Here is an 18,024-nt window from a genome sequence, read left to right as displayed (position 1 = left end):
TAAATAAAAACATAAATAAAATAATTGAGTTCAGTATAAAAAAAACATTCAAATCAAAATATGAAAAGACACTTTTACAGACTGGATCCTCAATATTTTACTTCAGATAGTGGTTGATGGTATACACACACACACACACACACACACACACACACACACACACACACACACGCAGAGTTGAGACCCTCTGTATGAGTGCTGTTAATAGACTGTGGTTGCGGTTGTGTCAACTAGTCCTTTAGTACCTGATATGGAAAAAAAACACTGATGCACGTGTCCACACACACACACACACACACACACACACACACACACACTCACACACACACACACACTCACACACTCACACAGAGGACGTGTAGACTGGTTAGCCACAGCCAAGCCAAAGCATGAGTAGTTTTCCATCTGACAGCTTTGAACAACCCACAGAAACTCACACACACACTTACAATATCAGCATATGAGCAAATAACATTAGATTAAACGTTATTGATCGTGTGTTGACGCTGGGTCGCTGCAGCAGCAAACAGTCACAGGAGCCAGAAAAGAAAAATAGAATATAAATAAGAATAGAGCAAATGCGGAATTGAACATAAAACAACTGACAATTATCACCGGATCCCATAAATGCATGAAAGTATGAAAAAACAAGCATTAAGACGGTTGTGCAGAACAACAGCAGCAAGACAAAGGAAAACAAAAAAATAAAAACATACCAAAGTGCGGTATAAACCTTTTCCCCACGGCGGCCATGTTGAACTTGCGTCACACTGTGCTCATGTTGTTTATAAAGACACAGATCAAACATTTATCGTTTCACAGATTCAGATTCAGAAACAAATGGATCTCAAGAATCCAGAGGATGTAGCATGGCTTTTTCATCTTTTTAAACCTGTTTTATTGTATTTTATTGTTTTATTTTATTGTATTTTATTGCGTGTTTTATTATTGTTGTGTGTCGTGTATTATATTGTTTTATTTTGTTTGATTTTATGATTTTATTTCTTTCTGTTCAGCACTTTGTAAACTCTTGTTTTTGAAAATGCTCTACAAATAAAGTTTATTATATATTAAGTGTTATTATCATTATTATTATTATTATTATTTAGGTTCACATTTTTAGGTATTTGGCTCACGATAGCTAGCTACCAGAATCTAGTCCAGTGGGAATAAAGTCAGTGAGATAAATAAAAACAAAATAAATAAATGTACATATGGAGACCGGCTTTTAGGGGCTTTGGGGTCCAGTGGTGGTCAGCGGACCTTCAGTTGAACATCACTGGTGGAACTGGTGTGAAGGTCTACCTCAACGAAGAGTAGACGACCTCTGGTTCTGATGGAGAGTCTGAACACACACACACACACACACACACACACACACACACACACACACACACACACACATTTAAAACATCATGAAGAACACTATAGGTCTTTCAGGTGATGTAGGTGATGCTCATGTAGGACAGAGTTATTACAGAAGGAGGTGTGTTTCATGTTTTGGCGTCAGCAGTGTCCGCCCGTCTTTCTGTCCTGTGTAGAACAAAACAACAGAAACATAAAAGGCGTTTTGCGTGGCGTCCTGATGGCCCAGCTGGTTCAGCGTGTCCCGTTAAGGCCGAGTCCTAACCGCACTCCTTCCTGTCTCTCTCTTTCCTGTCTCTCTCTTTCCTGTCTCTCTCTACTGTGACTGTCCAGCAGAAACGTCCCCTCATTTATTTTTTTCTTATTCAGTTTAATATGTGCCTTTCTATTTAGCTTCCATCTCACTATTCATTTGTAATTTGGCAAGCAGCCAGTGTGCCAGCTAATGATAATACAGAGTACAACCAGAGATCCAGAAGGTTCTCAGGTTGTTGAACAGGAAGTGTTTTTGTACCTGCCTCTCTTCATTTACACTCTGGCATTTAACAATAAATCACATTGTTGTATCAGCAGTGTTTCTATGTATGTGTGTAAAATACTACAACCTATGTTTGCTGATGATACTGCATTCTATGTATGTATGTAGGCCTTACATCCTATCAGCTCTATATCTAATGTGCTATAAGCTAAGATGTTATAAGATGTTCCTCCATGATGGAGACACTGCTTGGTAGCAGGTTGGTGATAAAACTGTAAAGTTTCTATAAGGAAGAGGAGATCTACCTCTCTTGCTGTGTGGGTTGATGACTATTTGTCCATAAGTGACGTCTCCGGTTCCTTCTGCTGCTGAGTCGACTGGATCTGGAACACAGTCTGGAAAATATATGATAGTAATAAAATACTGCTACTGCTAGTAATACTACTGCTATAACTACTACTCCTACTATTACTATTTCTGCTGCTGCTGTTGCTACTAGTACTGTTGCACTAATACTATACTAATACTACTACTACAACTACTACTACTGCTACTACTGCTACTACTACTGCTACTACCACAACAACTACTACTGACTACTACTTCTGCTACTACAACTACTACTACTGCTACTACTGCTACAACTACTGCTACTACTACTGCTACTACTACAACTATACTACTGCTACTACTGCTACTACTACTGCTACTACTACTGCTACTATTGCTACTAATACTACTACTACTACAGCTACTACTACTGCTACTACTACAACTATACTACTGCTACTACTGCTACTACTACTGCTACTACTACTGCTACTATTGCTACTAATACTACTACTACTACAGCTACTACTACTGCTACTACTGCTACTACTACTACTGCTACTACTGCTACTACTACTGCTACTACTAATAATGATACTACTACTAATAAAAATGTATTTTTGGTAAATTTGGTCATTGCAATAGCAGACAATGGAATGCGGGTAAAAATAGAAACACAGAATATTGAAGAAAATCCAATAAGTAATTACAATAAATTATATTATTGATGATAATACAACACATGATTCATAAAAAAAATAAGGGTCTTCATTGACAGATTCACGTTAGTTCACAGTTTCCTCCCCACATTATTAGATATGCAGAACATATGGACAGAATATACCTAGTGCAAATGTGCATTGTAACATATTCAGTTTATCCAAATGACATGTGCAGGTGACATGTAACACCACTCTGCACTGCAAGAGGCCAGTGGCCTAATTTAAGTGAGGTGAGAAATGTGAAAGGAAGCACACTCACCACAGGGTAGAAAACATACACACACACACACACACACACACACACACATACACACACACACACACACAGAACTCACTAAATATTTCACATGCGGCCCTAATCCTCTTCCATATCAATCAAATGTAAACATAAATGTAAAATGCAAATATGATAATAACTAGATGGCGCTCAGTACACACACACACACACACAAACACACACACACACACACACACAAACACACACACACACACACACACACAAACACACACACACACACACACAAACACACACACAAACACACACACAGGAGAACATCAGTTCTTCTAAGAATTCCCCCGGATAAAACAGCAGAACTAAACCACTACCTTTGCTCTGTCTGATTGGTCGCTGTAAGTCACATGTTATTCTGAGGTCACTGTATGTGATGTCATCAGCTCCCGTCTCTATGTCTTGGCAATGGAACACACACAAATACACACACACACACACACACATACATATTTATAACAACACTGTCATTTATGAGAATCCTAATGGAGATTTAATTTTAGAAAACTGTAACTGGCATTGAAATTTGAAATATGGAATTGTTTGTAAACATAAAATATAATTGTGAAATGTAAATATGAATGTAAATTGTAAATGTGAAATTACAAAGTAAATGGTAATGTTGTCAAAGTAAAGGTAAAAGTACCCCACATGTAAAATGCAGAATGTGAAAATAAAAATTTTAAATATAAAATGTAAATTGCAAATTGTAAAATAAAAATGTAAATGTTTAAGTGAATGTAAAATATTGGTATAATAGCAGTGTTAAAGGAATATTTCACCTAAAAAATAAAATTATCAGTCATTATCTACTGTGAGTGGAAAAAAAAACTATTAATTGAAAAACTTTTCCACTCACAGAGCGATCACATGGTGTCAGAAGACTTGGATTATGCTGCAGCTGTATGGAGAACATTTATGGACATTTATGGACTTTTTTGTCCTTTAAAAGCCTAAAGGAATCCATTCACTGCAATTGTTTGGAAGAAAGCTTCTCCGGCAGAGAGCCTGGAGAACTGCTGGTAAGCTGGATGAAAGAAAAAACACTCATCCGAGTTTGTACTGGCATGAGGATAAGCAGATAATGACAGATAATTCTGATTTTTGGGTGAACTATTCGTTCAATGTCAAAGTAAATGCAAAAGAACACCTTCAACAATCCAAACAAGAAAAACCCAAACAAGAAATGTTCAGTGTAAAATGTAAGGTCCGTGTCTTACCTTTGGGCTTCCTCCGGACGCACCGCCCCACCATCACAACCAGTACAACCAGTACAACCAAACCACAGACTGACATAACAGACCACAACACCAGGAGGGGAGGAGAGGAGAAGAGATGAGAGAAGTACCCAGAAGGAGAGGAAGGAGTAGGAGTAAGTGTAGTTGTGGCTCTCGCTGAAAAAAACAACAAGAAATAATAATTAAAAGCAGAGAAAAAGTCTGCATGAGAGCCCTAACCCCTCCTAGTCTTTTTCTATTGGCTCCCTCCACAGGGAGGTCAGAGGTCAGGACAGCACCTGGAGCTGGTAGAGATTCAGTCGCTCTTTCTCGATCTGCGATCTTGTGTGTTCTCGTGTCCTCCATGACGCCTTTGACCCGGAAGCTAACGTCCGATGTCCGATTCGGAAACAAAAGGACGCCGAGGACGAACACAGATGATCGCGAGATGATCTTTTGTTTGAAGATTCATTGTGAGAACGACACATCACGTCCAAATCTGGGAGTGTCTTCAAACTCCAGCAGGTGGGTTAGTTTCCAAAACAGAGAATGAGTCGGAAAGTGAGTTTTGAAAGCTTGAAGCAGCTGGCTGAGTAATCGTTGAGTCATCTTTATTGATTAACCACGGTTTCAAACACTGTCTTCGTCAGGGTATGACGTCATAACCTGACAAAGACAATTAAGAATTCTGCATTGGAGCTGTGGGAGTGCGGCTACAATTATTTCCTTGAATCTTTGTTCCTGTGGGACAGCACCCCGCTAATACTGGTGTGCGTTTCAATCTATCTTCAAGATATTGTTGGTGCTATGGGGCAGTAAACCCCTAAATTATTGTTCCTTTAAAGGCCACTGACTATTGTACTTGGACTCGGAAGTCCCAGATTTCTGACTTTTTCCCACCAGCACACGAACACAGCAGAATACTTGTGGCTAAAAAACGAAAATCATCTAATGGCGGAAATCTCAGATCCAGATAATCACCAAAATCTAATCAACTGATGCTTAGGCAAACGGCTATCTGTCTGTATCTGTTTAAGATGTCTTGCTAACAAACAGACAGATGGAGACAGACTGAGGAGAAAACAACAACCTCCCTGGTAAAAACCGAGGTGAAACTGAAGTAAAAACATGAGACACTGACTGCTGGAACTTTTGCTCTTTGCAAAGTAAGAGAATTGTTTTCACATAGTGTATGACTTCTGTTATGAGTGCAGAAACCCCATAACATGAATATAGGAAAGAAACCAAAGTTAGTAGAAGAATTAACTCTGATATCCTCACCTCTCACAGCCAGCCAGCTGGGTGGAGACTCTCCAGGACCAGAGATGTGACACTTGTAGAGGCCTTCATCAGACTTGGAAACACGGTGGATGGTCATCTGTCCTGTAGACTCGGTCCTGATGAGGGAGCCATCTTTATAGAAACCAGCTGGGAGGTTGCAGGGAGTCTTGGTTGTACAGTTCAGAGTCACAGCAGCTCCCTCCATCACAGGAAGGACAGGACTCTGCAGGATCACAGCACCACCTGAACACAGAGACACACTACATGATTTAATCCATTTACAGACAGCTTCATCAATACTAATACCATCTGTCGCATTTCGGCCACAGGGGGCGCTATAACATACAGTCGGTCACCCCGGCCGCCCCGTTTGACCTACACACTTGAATCTTGGTATGTAGCTGTCATTCGGCATGCTGAACAAATTTCAAATTGGGACCCATAAGGTCCATCTCAGCTCACCCACTCTCCCAGGAACTTGTTTTGTTGCCCTCTGGGAGGCGCTGTAGAGTTGTAAGAGCAACCAAGAATGTGTACAAAAGGTCATTCACCTTACTGATCTCCTAACATTGCTCACAGGTGTTGATATTGTTGGCTATCTCTTTTGTTTTTTGTGTGTTGTATTGCATTGCACTGTTCACTTTTATTTATTGTGTTGTGTCACATTTTAACCAACCTGTGAAGCCAAAGGCAAATTTCTACTCTGGTGGACAATAAAGTTCTATTCTGTTCTATTCTATTCCATTCCATTGATAATTAATTATATTTATTTAGTTATTTATTATGACTAAATGCTGCATGGACTTACCAGTGACAGTGATGTTGATGGTGTTGCTGGTTGCTCCCTCTCTGGACTCACACCAGTAAACTCCACTGTCCATGTGGACTGTGTAACTGATGTTGCAGGAAGAACCTGCTGAATTTCCCCAGTGAACTCCACACTCAGTCATCTTTCCTTTGATCCTCCTCCTCCTCACCGTCCATCCAGCAGAGCTGTCGTCCTCCTCACAGCTCAGAGAGACAGACTGCCCATAAAACAACTGGGATCTATTGGGACTCACAGTCAGAGGGGCTGGGGGGGGCAGCAGGAAGGTCAAATTACTGTTGATCCTTAACATTTTTGACAAAACTAAATGACCACTTGAGCATCACAAAGAAAGTCTGAAACCCAAAGCCTGAAACACCCTCTGTGTTTGTGTTACGGCCGTGAATCCCTAAAATCGCGTCCTACGCTATATTTTGTCTATGGCGCTGAGGCCTCCAAGATGGCCGCCAGAGGGGGAAGGCCGCCAGAGGGGGAAGGCCCTCTAAGATGTAGAGGGCCTTCCCCCTCTGGCGGCCATCTTGGAGGTCCTCAGCTCTGTGAACAGCTGACTGTGTTTCTGTCTCAACAGAATTGAACAGACGGTTAATTTCTGACTGAACTGATCATTTCCTCACTGATCCATCTGATTGATTTAGTGTTTAGATAATGTCAGCTTGTTAGCTAGCTAACCATAGCATCTGGTCAGCTAACCATCACTGTCTTGTCTCTTAACAAGCAATTTAGCCTAGTATTCAGTCTTGTTTTCCTAAGTAAAAAAAAATGCTTGTGTGATGAGGTAATTTCACTTGTTTCCAATGCAAAGCAACCTGTTTCAAGTGTTTTCTTGAATTAAGTAACATGGTTTTGATGCTAGAGAGGTGATCTGTTTTATTTCAAGATACTGACACTTGGTTAGGGTTAGGGTTAATTCTCAAAACAGGTAAAACAAGTGGAATGATGTCACCTCACTGGCAGATTTTTCTAGCCTACTTGTTTTAAGGAAAACAAGATTTAAAGACTTAGTACGAGATTAAATGACTTGTCAAAGGGTCTATGTGTAATTTCTGGTCCAATCGGTCAGCATTGTCATGACAACAACATATCAATGCTTGGCCTCCGAAGCACCAGACGCTTGTTGGAAATACCAAGGGACTGTTTCAGAATCAACAACAATGAATATTCTATTGATGTTATACCAAGTTAGCGTATTTTTTTGTTCGATGGACGCTTGCTGTCATCAGGATCCTGACATCATCACCATTCTGCTGCTGGAGTTTTAAAACATTGAAGGTTAGGAGTCGCTGTTTTTTGTGTGAAGGCTGTTTACTTTGTTTCACTCACTACCATCCAGGAACCTGCTGGTATTTACTAGTCATATTTCAGGAAAATAGAAATGTTACACATTTACCCTTTAAGGTGGATATTTTTTTACAGTGTAGAGGCTATCACTGTATTGATACTTTTACATTTTAGATGACATTTAGGTTCATATTTAATCAGTCATAAACTGCTCCTTTTAAATGTGTGTGTTAACACAATTGACAGAACTCATCAGTTTAGCAGGCTAAACTTTAACCAGTTCTACCCGAAGGTCACCATCTGGTGGCTGTATCAAAGTACTGACACCAATGTGTCTTATGCCATTCGATTCCACTGACTGAGAGGAATACGGGGATGTGTCACATGACCTGAAGCTCCCAGCCATTCTCTATCAATGTGCCTGTGTAGAATGAAGCTCTGTGGCCCTGATTCAATGTCATATATGAATATTGATCAAACTTGATCAATATTCATTGTGTTTATTACTATTTGTATGTTTTTGGGAGATTTCTGTTATTTGTAGCATGGCTATATGGAAATAAATTGTATTTTGAAGTAAAATTCCCAGTAAACAGTCCGAAAACACAAAAAGCACATATGGACACTTTTCGTACCCAATTGGCCAAACCATGGAGACCGCCTGAGTATATCTTTATAAATTGTATCATAAATGTTGTATTTTATTGTATTTTCATCAAATTTACAGTTACAGTTGTAGTCAAGGAGTAGGAGAAGACATTCAGTTGCATCATTATCCATGGGATCTTGGTTATAATGGTGATATTGCCTTTGAAATTTAGATTATATACTAGGCAAGGATGAAAATCTTATTTTTTCCTTTATTGCATCTCCATTTACTCTGGAATGGCAATAGATATAGGTTTACTTACACTGGATTCATATTCCTTAGCTTCTTACCTATCAATGGAGACCAGAGCCATGCATATAGGCCTTATGGTTGAGGAGCTATTCCTGATTCAATTTGGGTATGTCATTTTAGGCGTTTTTTCCTGAATTTTGGCTAGGTAACTCAGATGATAAAATGCAATATATGAGTTCATTCGTGGTGTTTGACAATGTATTTCTGTGACTATCCGCTTTGCACAACAGGAAAAAAATGGAGCAGAAACAGAGCAGAGGCGGAAATGAACACTTCAAATGTGCGAGCCTGTCTGCAACTGGTGTGAAATCTCGCATTTTAAGACGGGCGCAGAGGTGAAGCGGGACCGCTCTGCGTTTGGTGTGAAACGCCACGAACATCACAACCTAGAACCTTGACCTATGTGTGCAGTTAACAAGAACGTGGGTGTAAAGCTAATCCTATTCTAACAGGAAGACACACAGGGTACGGCGGCCATTTTAGGACATCCTCAGCCACCTTTGTCATTCGTAGGTGTACATTGTCACAGATCTAAATCTGACCAACTCCATCTAAATTTGACAAACTACAGCTAATACAAGATGATGCATTGGTTGCTGACCTTGCCAATGAGAATGAATAGAAAGCTGTGTAGTTTAGAGTACAGAGCCGTTTGAAACAGTTGGGAAAATGCACCTCTGTGAGTTTTATTCCGCTTGATCGTCTTACACTGGGTTGGCATCTCTGGTATTGTTTTTAATTGGTTTTACTCCTACTTGCAAGACAGGACTTTTAGTGTTGCCGTTGGTGACTCAAAGTGTTCCTGTGCAAAGATGACCTGTGGGGTTCCCCAGGGGTCTGTCCAATTTTATTTTCCATGTATATGCTTCGCAAACATAATATAAGTTTCCATTGTTACGTAGATGACACACTGTTGTACCTCTCTTTTAATATACTCCATGACTGCCTGTTAGACCATCAAAATGGATGTCATACAATTTCCTGCCATTGAACGCAGACAAATGTTAAGTTATTATTATTGGTCCTGATGCTACCAGAGCACAAATTATAAAATATCTTGGTTCAAAGTCCCCAAATGTAACCCCAAATTGCAGAAATCTTGGTGGCATCTTTATTTATTTATTTGTTTTGTTTATTTGACAGGGATAGTGCTCAATAAATATGTTGTTCAGGGTGAAAACAAAATCTGGTGAAGCTGCTTTTAGTAATTATGCTCCCACAATTACTGGAATAAACTTCCAGAAGCACTGAGATGTTCCCACTGTCAGCTCTTAAAAGTTGGATCAAAACAAAACCTTTTCTCCGTGGCCTTCTGCTAAATCATCTGCATGTAGATGTAAGAGGTGTTACTATCTTCTCTATCTCTACTATCTAATACTATTTATTTCTTTTATTTATGTTTTACCTATTTTGTATTTCTTTCTTTTTTAATATGTCATTGTAAAATGTGGCCCTGAGCAAGTTGGCTTAGGAGGGTTTTTATCAATTTTTTTCTGTTTTATGTGAAGCACGTTGAATTTGCCTTGTGTATGAAATGCGCTATATAAATAACGTCCATCTGTAGTCCCTGGGCAGAAGGTAACAGCACACAGTTGGGGAGCAGTGTGGTTGTCTTTGACAACAATCTCAGTTTAGAGCGATGTTAGGACAGTTGTGCAGTCAGGAGGCCTTCTAAAATTAGCTAATTTTTATCCTTGAAACCGTTATTCATGCTTTTATCATCACTTGTGTTGACTACTGTAACTCCCTGTACACCTGTCTGAGCCAGCAGAGTCTTGCTAGATTACAACGACTCCCAAACGCTGCAGCCAGACTCTTCACATGGACCCATGTGGGCCCATAAACTCCTGAAGCAACCCTGTACAAATCCCAAATCTATCCAAAACACAACTTTCTATCAGGATTTCCTACAAAGGATCCATCATAACAGTTTGGGACTGTCATAGGTAAAGTGTACCAACCTTGTGTGGGTCTGCAGCACAGCAACATGGTCAGCACTGAAGAGAAATAAGATTCAGGTTGGTTTCAGGTTTTGCATGCAATCAGACAAGACAATTCTACTTGAGAAAACTGAGAGACCCAGCGCTGTAGTGCACCCAGAACATCTGTAATATCTTCCATCCTTCAGATGAATTGTATTTTGCTTTACAGGACACTAATGTAGACCCCTATAATGTTAAAGAACGATTTGTCTGCAGGGCTAATGCAGGGTAGATGCAGGATAAGTACATAGAGGATTTTCTTCACTGACTCCCACTGTCGCACTCAGACTCAGAGCTAAGATCAGCTGGTAGTGGATTGATGTGTTTGCCTTTCATAAATGTGACTTCACCGACTGACCATCTAATCCCCTGTGACAGACAGCACCGGCTTCAGACCAAAGCTTTAGTCTCATCCCAATCTGCTGTGTTAGTAATTTGTTTACAAATCTTTACACCTCAGACACTTTTATCTATTATATTATCTATAGCTTATTCTTTGCTACCCAGTTTCCCCATGGTGATCAATGAAGTTCATCTTGTTTTGTCTTGTCTGAGGACGTTGAGCATGTGCACAATGTTGACTTTTCATGCATCACCCACTCTATCACCCTTTATTCCTGTCCAACAAACCAGAAATGTCCTAAAAATAATAGATAATCGTTTAAATTACAGTCCATTCATTATGCAATAATGACTGTGAATAACTACGTAATATCCAGTTAAAACAACAGGAACCTAAGAACAAGCCTGTCCTGGCCGGTCTGAAAAGGACAACTTAGTATGGAACACTTTTGCATACATGTGAATATTGTACATGGTCAGTATTGGCATGTGTTTTCTAAAATATGTAATGTATTATTGTATCTATTCTACATCGCAAACAAATTAAAACATAATGATAAAACAGGTTTTTCTGTAATCAGTGTCCCTCCCTTCTGTGGAACATAAAGCCTTTTTTTCAGAAGGTTTCTTCCTTTTTGAATTAGTTCAGTGTGCAGTTCCACTTATCTAATACAATTACTACTAACATCACCTTTTTTTTTTACTTGTATATTGCTAAGTCATTCTAATGCTATAACTAGTTACTTGGATAAAACACAGTTATTTTCCAGACTCCACTACTGCATAATCAATGGCCTGTAAGGTTTTAAAAGGTTACAAGTTAATCTTTGAAAAATGGAGAAAACACACACACACACACACACACACACACACACACAGATTCTACTTACAGAGCAGCCACTGTAGAGATGTGCCCCCCATTCTACAGCTTAGTGATATGAGATCAACACTTTGAATTTTACCAGTCACACCAAATAAAACCCGCCATCTTCCTTTGTTTTTTGTAAGTGAGTGTCTATGTGGTTTTCTCTCCAGCAGCTTCAAGGAAACAGGTTATTTAGTGTAACATAGTTTCTTTGCACTGTGATAACTCATGAGTGAGGTGATAAAACCACAGTGATAAAATACAATGACAAAGAACACAGGTAGAAGAGATGAAAATGAGATAAAAACCACAAGGAGCTGATAAAGCATTTCCCCTCAAAATGAACAAAACAGAAAGAAACAAAATCAAGAAATCAAAATGACAAGCAAAGACACAACTGACACCAGAATCTAAACGACAGTAGAGCGCACAATAGAGTTCAACAGTGCTGCAGAGAAGAGGCGAGTGACGGATCGTGGTTCAATGTGTCATCTGGAGACACGGCCATGCCTCCTAACGGCCACTAGGGGGCAGATAGATTACCTGTGATAGAGTCAGTGAGTTACTGTCCAGATCCAGGAGCTGCTTCACATCTAAAAAATCATGTTTTCCAGAACTGGAACCAAAAAGTGTCGAATCAAAACTGATGTGATGTTACTCTGTCAGTTTATATATCATTATGGGACATGGGTTACATCCTGCAATAAATATGAAGAGTTGTCCAAAGAAAAAATCTGATCTGAGCAGCAGTTCAAAGTGGAACATTAAGGCCTGTGGTGTGAACGCAGCTTTAGAAACTGCTAGAAATAACCGGCGTCTTCCTGGAGTCGAGGCCTGTGGCTCTGCTGAGAGGAAATGAAGAGGAAGTGATTTAGTACTCGAGTTTCTGAAGCCACTCTTTGTTTTTACCACAACTCGGCCATCAACAGCTAAATACACTCTGTAACTGAACACTATCAAAGTACTCCTCTATACTAAACACGATAAAATACATCACTGTTTACAAAACCATTTTGTATAATTTTATAAGAAATTAGGAAATACATTATTAATTAGATTTGTGTGTTATTGTGAACTGGCACACAGACCGGGACACAACCTGGACTTGTTATAAAAAAGAAAACTGTTAGAGGAAGTAGAGCTCAGTCAGGAAGAGGAGGTGTCAACAGCACACACACACACACACACACACACACACACACACACACACACACACACACACACACACACACACACACACAACACAACACAACCCTACCAACTTTTCTCACCTCAGGAAATGCATGTAAGACTGAACTGTGAGAGTTTATAAAACTGTAGCAAAGTCAGATTCACTTGTTCAATGATAAAGAATGATACTGAATAATCTATTATTACTGCTACTACTACTACTGTTACTACTACTACTGCCACAACTACTGCTACTGCTGCTACTACTACTACTACACTTACTACTGGTACTATACTTCTGCTACACCTACTATTACTACACCTACTCACTGCAAAAAAATATTAAGGCAGTTCAACTTAAAAACAGAAGTTTCCTTGCTGCCTTAAAATTGTGAGTTGACTGAAGTAGTGCTGAATAGTTCGGTCAAAGGTCATTAGTTAGTTGTTCTAATGTAGAAAAGCTAACTGAGTGAACTTCAGACAATAAGTTCAATCAACCAATGTCTAGTCATGCTGATTTCAAAGTTGAATGCATTAATTGAGGAACTGAAATCCAGTGTTATTTATTTTTTCACACAGTTTGCTAGGTTTAAGTTCGAGTTCCTCTAGTATCACATGATTAATACACAGTTCAGCATATAGTCTGCAGCTGCAATACATGTACTTACTTGTAGTGGATTGTACTTGCCATGTGCATCAAAGAGAAACTTCCTTGATTGTGAATTCCCAGATACATAGATAAGATAGATAGTAGATTTTATCATGGTTTTTTATTATTTTTTTAATCAGAAAGTGACCTATGATTCACCAAACATACAAACATAACAAATCTCTGTCCTGTAACTTCATTCAAACCAGAAGAAGGAAGAGGAGAGAGAGTTAAACCGAATGCAATGCATGCTGGGAAGTCTGCTAATAAACAGTGTTGAGTTTAGTGAATGCTTTATAAGGCGTTCTCTGAACTCTTAACTAGCGGTTTCAAGTTGAAACTGACAAACACATCTATATACATTGTTTTAATGGATAAAGATGTGTTTTTACAGTATACTGCTACTGCAACTACTGCTATAATAGATATGATAATAATAATAATAATAATAATAATCACAACAATAATAATAATAATAATAATGATAATAATAATGACATTGCACGTTATTTATATAGCGCTGTATCTATATCCAGACTTAGTAGTTGAGTTAGTAGTACTGGTACTGCACCAGTAGGACCAGTACAGGTGCAGTCTGGTATTTCTGTACTGGAAACACAGCAGTGTCTGCCCCATTCAATAAGTGAAGATGTGTAATGGAGCGTTCTGTCATCCTGCTGGCTGGAGAGCGGCTCTCTGCTGACATCTAGTGGTTTAAATCGACAACTGATTTGAAACAAATCAGTTCAACGTCAGTTAAAAAAGAAAAGACTTCCTTGCACTGAAATAGGCCTGTATGTACATGAGTTAAACATTATAGGCCTGCTTCTAACTTATGATAATTGGTTAATAAAATATGAAATTCCTTAATATTTGTCTGGAGGACTTCTTGCTGTGTATTCTATCAGGGTTTTTCTGCTTTTACTTCATTAAAGTATCTGTGTAAATCATCAGTGTTAATTTAACTCAGAGTGTATAAAGTGTTACATTCCCAGTGTTTCCATCAGTTCACAACCACAAGAGTTAATTTATCACTTGAGATAGTCTTGACCAGTGATTCTCAACCTTTTTCATATCAAGGACCCCTCATTCAGTCCACATTAGGGCCACGGACCCCGATTTGATGAGATTTTGTGTCTCAGACCCAAATCTGAGAATATTTTTATTGTTAAATATGATTTTGTCCAGAATTCCATGATTATCTGTATTGTAGGTAGAGAGATAACAGTGATTTTGTGAAACAAAACAGTCATTTCTGCATCTCTTTTCTTGTAAATTTCTTATAAATGAAATAATGGTGAAGTTTACCAGTTCATCAATTTGCTGGGGACCCCCTGGAACCCCCTCAAGGACCCCTGGTGGTCCCCGGACCGAACGTTGAGAACCACTGGTCTTGACCACCCGCCCAGAGCCACATCAGCAATAGAGATCAATCAAATCCTAGCAAGTAGAATTTGATCCCTTTGAATCAGCTCAGACAGGCTGCTGTTCACCTGGACTGCTGTCAAAACTATTTTTGAAATATTTCAGAAATAAATCCCACACAGGGATCATTAGAGTTTTATCTGAATCTAATTAAGATTACACTTAAATCATCTCTTTACTTCTTAAAACTCATTTATATAGACGCCTCGGCAGCAGTGGTTAAAAACCTCTTGCTACCAAGCGTGATGGATGTTACTAATAAATTTAAGAATTTAATAATGGATGTATTCTTTCTGGCAAAGTGGTTGCTTGTATTCCACAGAACCTGGGTTTGAAAAAACTTAGGCTTCAAGGAAATCCAATTGAAAAGTTTCAACATAGTCGTTAATATTTATTTAATTTTTATATATATGATTATTTGAAGTCATTGACAGACTCAAGCTACTTCGGTTGTGCTTTCTTCCGCATTGTGTCCCGCCCCCATATGATAGCATGGAGCCTCATTGGCTGAGTATGTGGGTCCCCTTGTAATTGGATCCACAGACTTGTAATAGTCTGTGGGCGGAGTCAGCACTTGATATTAAAACGGGCGACCCCGCTGCGTGCCAGACGACCCACTTCTTTTTTTTTTTTCCGTGGTGGCCCTTTTTCTTTATTTATCATGTATTCACACCACGTAATAATGTCACAGGAAAACAAGTCTGTCAAAAATACATCAAGACTATATAAAGAGAAAAGAGATAAAATAAGATACAAAAAAAAAAAAATAATAAGGTAGATAAAATAGCAGGGGTTACAAAAAATACACTAAATAAGTATATTTAAGGCATTATAAATAGCCAGAGTCTTAATGGCTTTTTGATTTTTAACACCTTGTAAAGTTTCAAATTAATGTTTCACTTCAATTTTAAATTGTATAGTATATGTGTTTTTTTCCTTGACCATTTACATTTGTGAATATAAAACCACAAAACCATATGTGCAACCATATAAAAATATTTTTTCTTTATGAAAGTTATTCTTTTCATAGAAAAATAAAATCTAATCTAATCTTATCTAAATACATTTTAGTGCCATATAACCTTTCAACCAAATGTGTTCCAAGTCCAACCAAAAAGGTTTTACAGATATACGTTCATAAAACAAATGTAAAATTGTTTCGACAAGTCACAGAATTCACATTTTATATCAATGTCACTTTTATACTTTTTTAACATCTTGTGAGATATATTAAGTGGATAATTTTAAAATATACTGTACATCTTTGATTTTATTGGTGACACAATACTTTGTCATTAAAGGTCCATACTTCTCTCCAACTAATATTGTCAAAATGGGTACTCCAAAAGTGTTTTGCATTAGGAGTGGTATTATTAATAAGTATATTTCTAATACATCTGTTGTTGCATTTTTTTGTCTTTGATATTTATACCATTTAAAATAATATCTACAGTAAAGTTAGGAGTTTCATCATAATCTTTGTTCCCTTGAAGTAACCGCAGGAGACCTGCAGGTACAGCATCAAAAACTATTGCAAACTCTCTGACAGCAACTGGAATTCCATATTTCCTTAAGAGTTCTGTATATGTCAGTAGGCACCAACAGAATGTTGTTTTTAACCCAACTGTTAAAATATAAGGTTTTGTGTTTGAAATTAATAATGTTGTTATTCCAAATTCAATTTTTGTGGGGAGAAAAGTTCTGTGCTTGCCTGTGGAAATTGGATAATTTTTTAACCCAGGTAATTTTAAAGACTGTATTAGAATAATCAAAATAAAGCATATTTTACGATTTTACCCTGCTTATATGAGTTACTTAAAGCTCCATATTCTCCAGAGTTTTATTTAGTGTCTCTCTGTCCATTCAAAGCTGTGTGTGTGGTGTCATGAACCAAAAACACTCTCGATCCATTTCTCCACGTTCATTTTCCAGCATCTCTCTGAGCCTTACCAAGAACAGGCCGTTTCTGTCTCCGTGTCTTTAAGGCTCATTAATATTAACGACCCTCCGTTCCGATCGGCTAACCGTTTCCAGAGTGAAACGTGAGACGCCGCGGCCCGGCGGCTACAGGTAGGGAAAACTCTCCGGTAATAAACAACGACAACCGCTCAACCGCTTTGAAAAAAACTCTTTGTTAGTCTGTTATTTCTTACAAAAATGATAATGAGCGAACCTTTGTGACGCCACAAAGTTACGGAAGTCCAAACGGCTCGTTTAGAGGCTCGCTGCACTAATATGGATTGTGTGGATTTAGTTTTGATACTTTCACCATGTTTAGATAGACCATCCAACTCCTTTATCACCACAGAGGAGAGGGGAGTCCTGCTTTACATGATATGGACCTTTAAGACTTTTTTTTATTTAGATAATGGATCTTATTTTTCCAATAAAATAAAATGTGTGTGATGATTTTGGAGCATCTAATACTAAAGCAGAATAAACCAAACATGATAAGCCTTCTGTTTTAGATAATAGAACATGGCCTCTAAGTGACAGATCTCTCATTAACCACCTATTGAATTTAATGTTTATTTTATCAATTACAGGATTCAAATGTACTTCTGTTCTTTAGGTTTTATTTTTGCAAATCTTGATGCCCAGGTATGTTACTTTATCTTTAATCTGAATACCTTCTATATCATTCAAATGGATTGGTTTTGCTTTAAGTGCGAAAAGTTCATATTTTTTTATATTTAAATTCAGACCTGACACACAAGAAAAGATAGCAAGGCAATCTAAAACCTTTTTAATCTTTTTTTTATTCCTTACAAAAACGGTTGTGTCATCAGCTAACTGGGAACACTTGATCTCATTCTCTAATATCTTTATGCCTTTGAAAGGGTCTTTATTAATATGTAAAGACTGTGTGAGTAACAGAAATAGAAAGTCTACCATTTTAATAGC

At 38.2% G+C, this 18,024-nt stretch overlaps 1 protein-coding gene across 1 annotated transcript; it reads right to left on the bottom strand.

The window, feature by feature from the left end:
• Nucleotides 1-967: 967 nt before the first annotated feature.
• Nucleotides 968-10,678, bottom strand: LOC139640409 (low affinity immunoglobulin gamma Fc region receptor II-like). Its single transcript, XM_071514606.1, has 8 exons — nt 10,649-10,678; nt 6,491-6,754; nt 5,683-5,925; nt 4,405-4,578; nt 3,502-3,585; nt 2,149-2,238; nt 1,479-1,533; nt 968-1,345 (listed from the first exon to the last, which is right to left on the bottom strand). Exons 1-8 carry the CDS (start codon nt 10,674-10,676, stop codon nt 1,255-1,257), a joined length of 1,029 nt encoding a protein of 342 aa, XP_071370707.1. The 5' UTR covers nt 10,677-10,678; the 3' UTR covers nt 968-1,254.
• Between the last annotated feature and the right edge of the window lie 7,346 nt (nt 10,679-18,024).

The sequence above is a fragment of the Centroberyx affinis genome, unplaced genomic scaffold, assembly GCF_046629955.1.
Source record: "Centroberyx affinis isolate AG114_WGS23_722 - 3 ecotype Tasmania unplaced genomic scaffold, CSIRO-AGI_Caff_v1 ptg009394l_1, whole genome shotgun sequence".
Taxonomy (NCBI): Eukaryota; Metazoa; Chordata; class Actinopteri; order Beryciformes; family Berycidae; genus Centroberyx; species Centroberyx affinis.
Note: the sequence above shows the minus strand (reverse complement) of the source record. Positions and strands in the feature narration are given on the sequence as shown.

What these genes read in the sequence shown, in the direction of transcription:
- LOC139640409 (XM_071514606.1), bottom strand. Translation starts at nt 10,676, where the DNA reads ATGTTGCTGTGCTGCAGACCCACACAAG. An exon ending in ACCAATCAGACAGAGCAAAG is followed by an intron (nt 2,239 to 3,501) that starts GTAGTGGTTTAG and finishes TATATTTTCCAG; the next exon opens with ACTGTGTTCCAGATCCAGTC. An exon ending in CAACCCACACAGCAAGAGAG is followed by an intron (nt 1,534 to 2,148) that starts GTAGATCTCCTC and finishes TGTTCTACACAG; the next exon opens with GACAGAAAGACGGGCGGACA.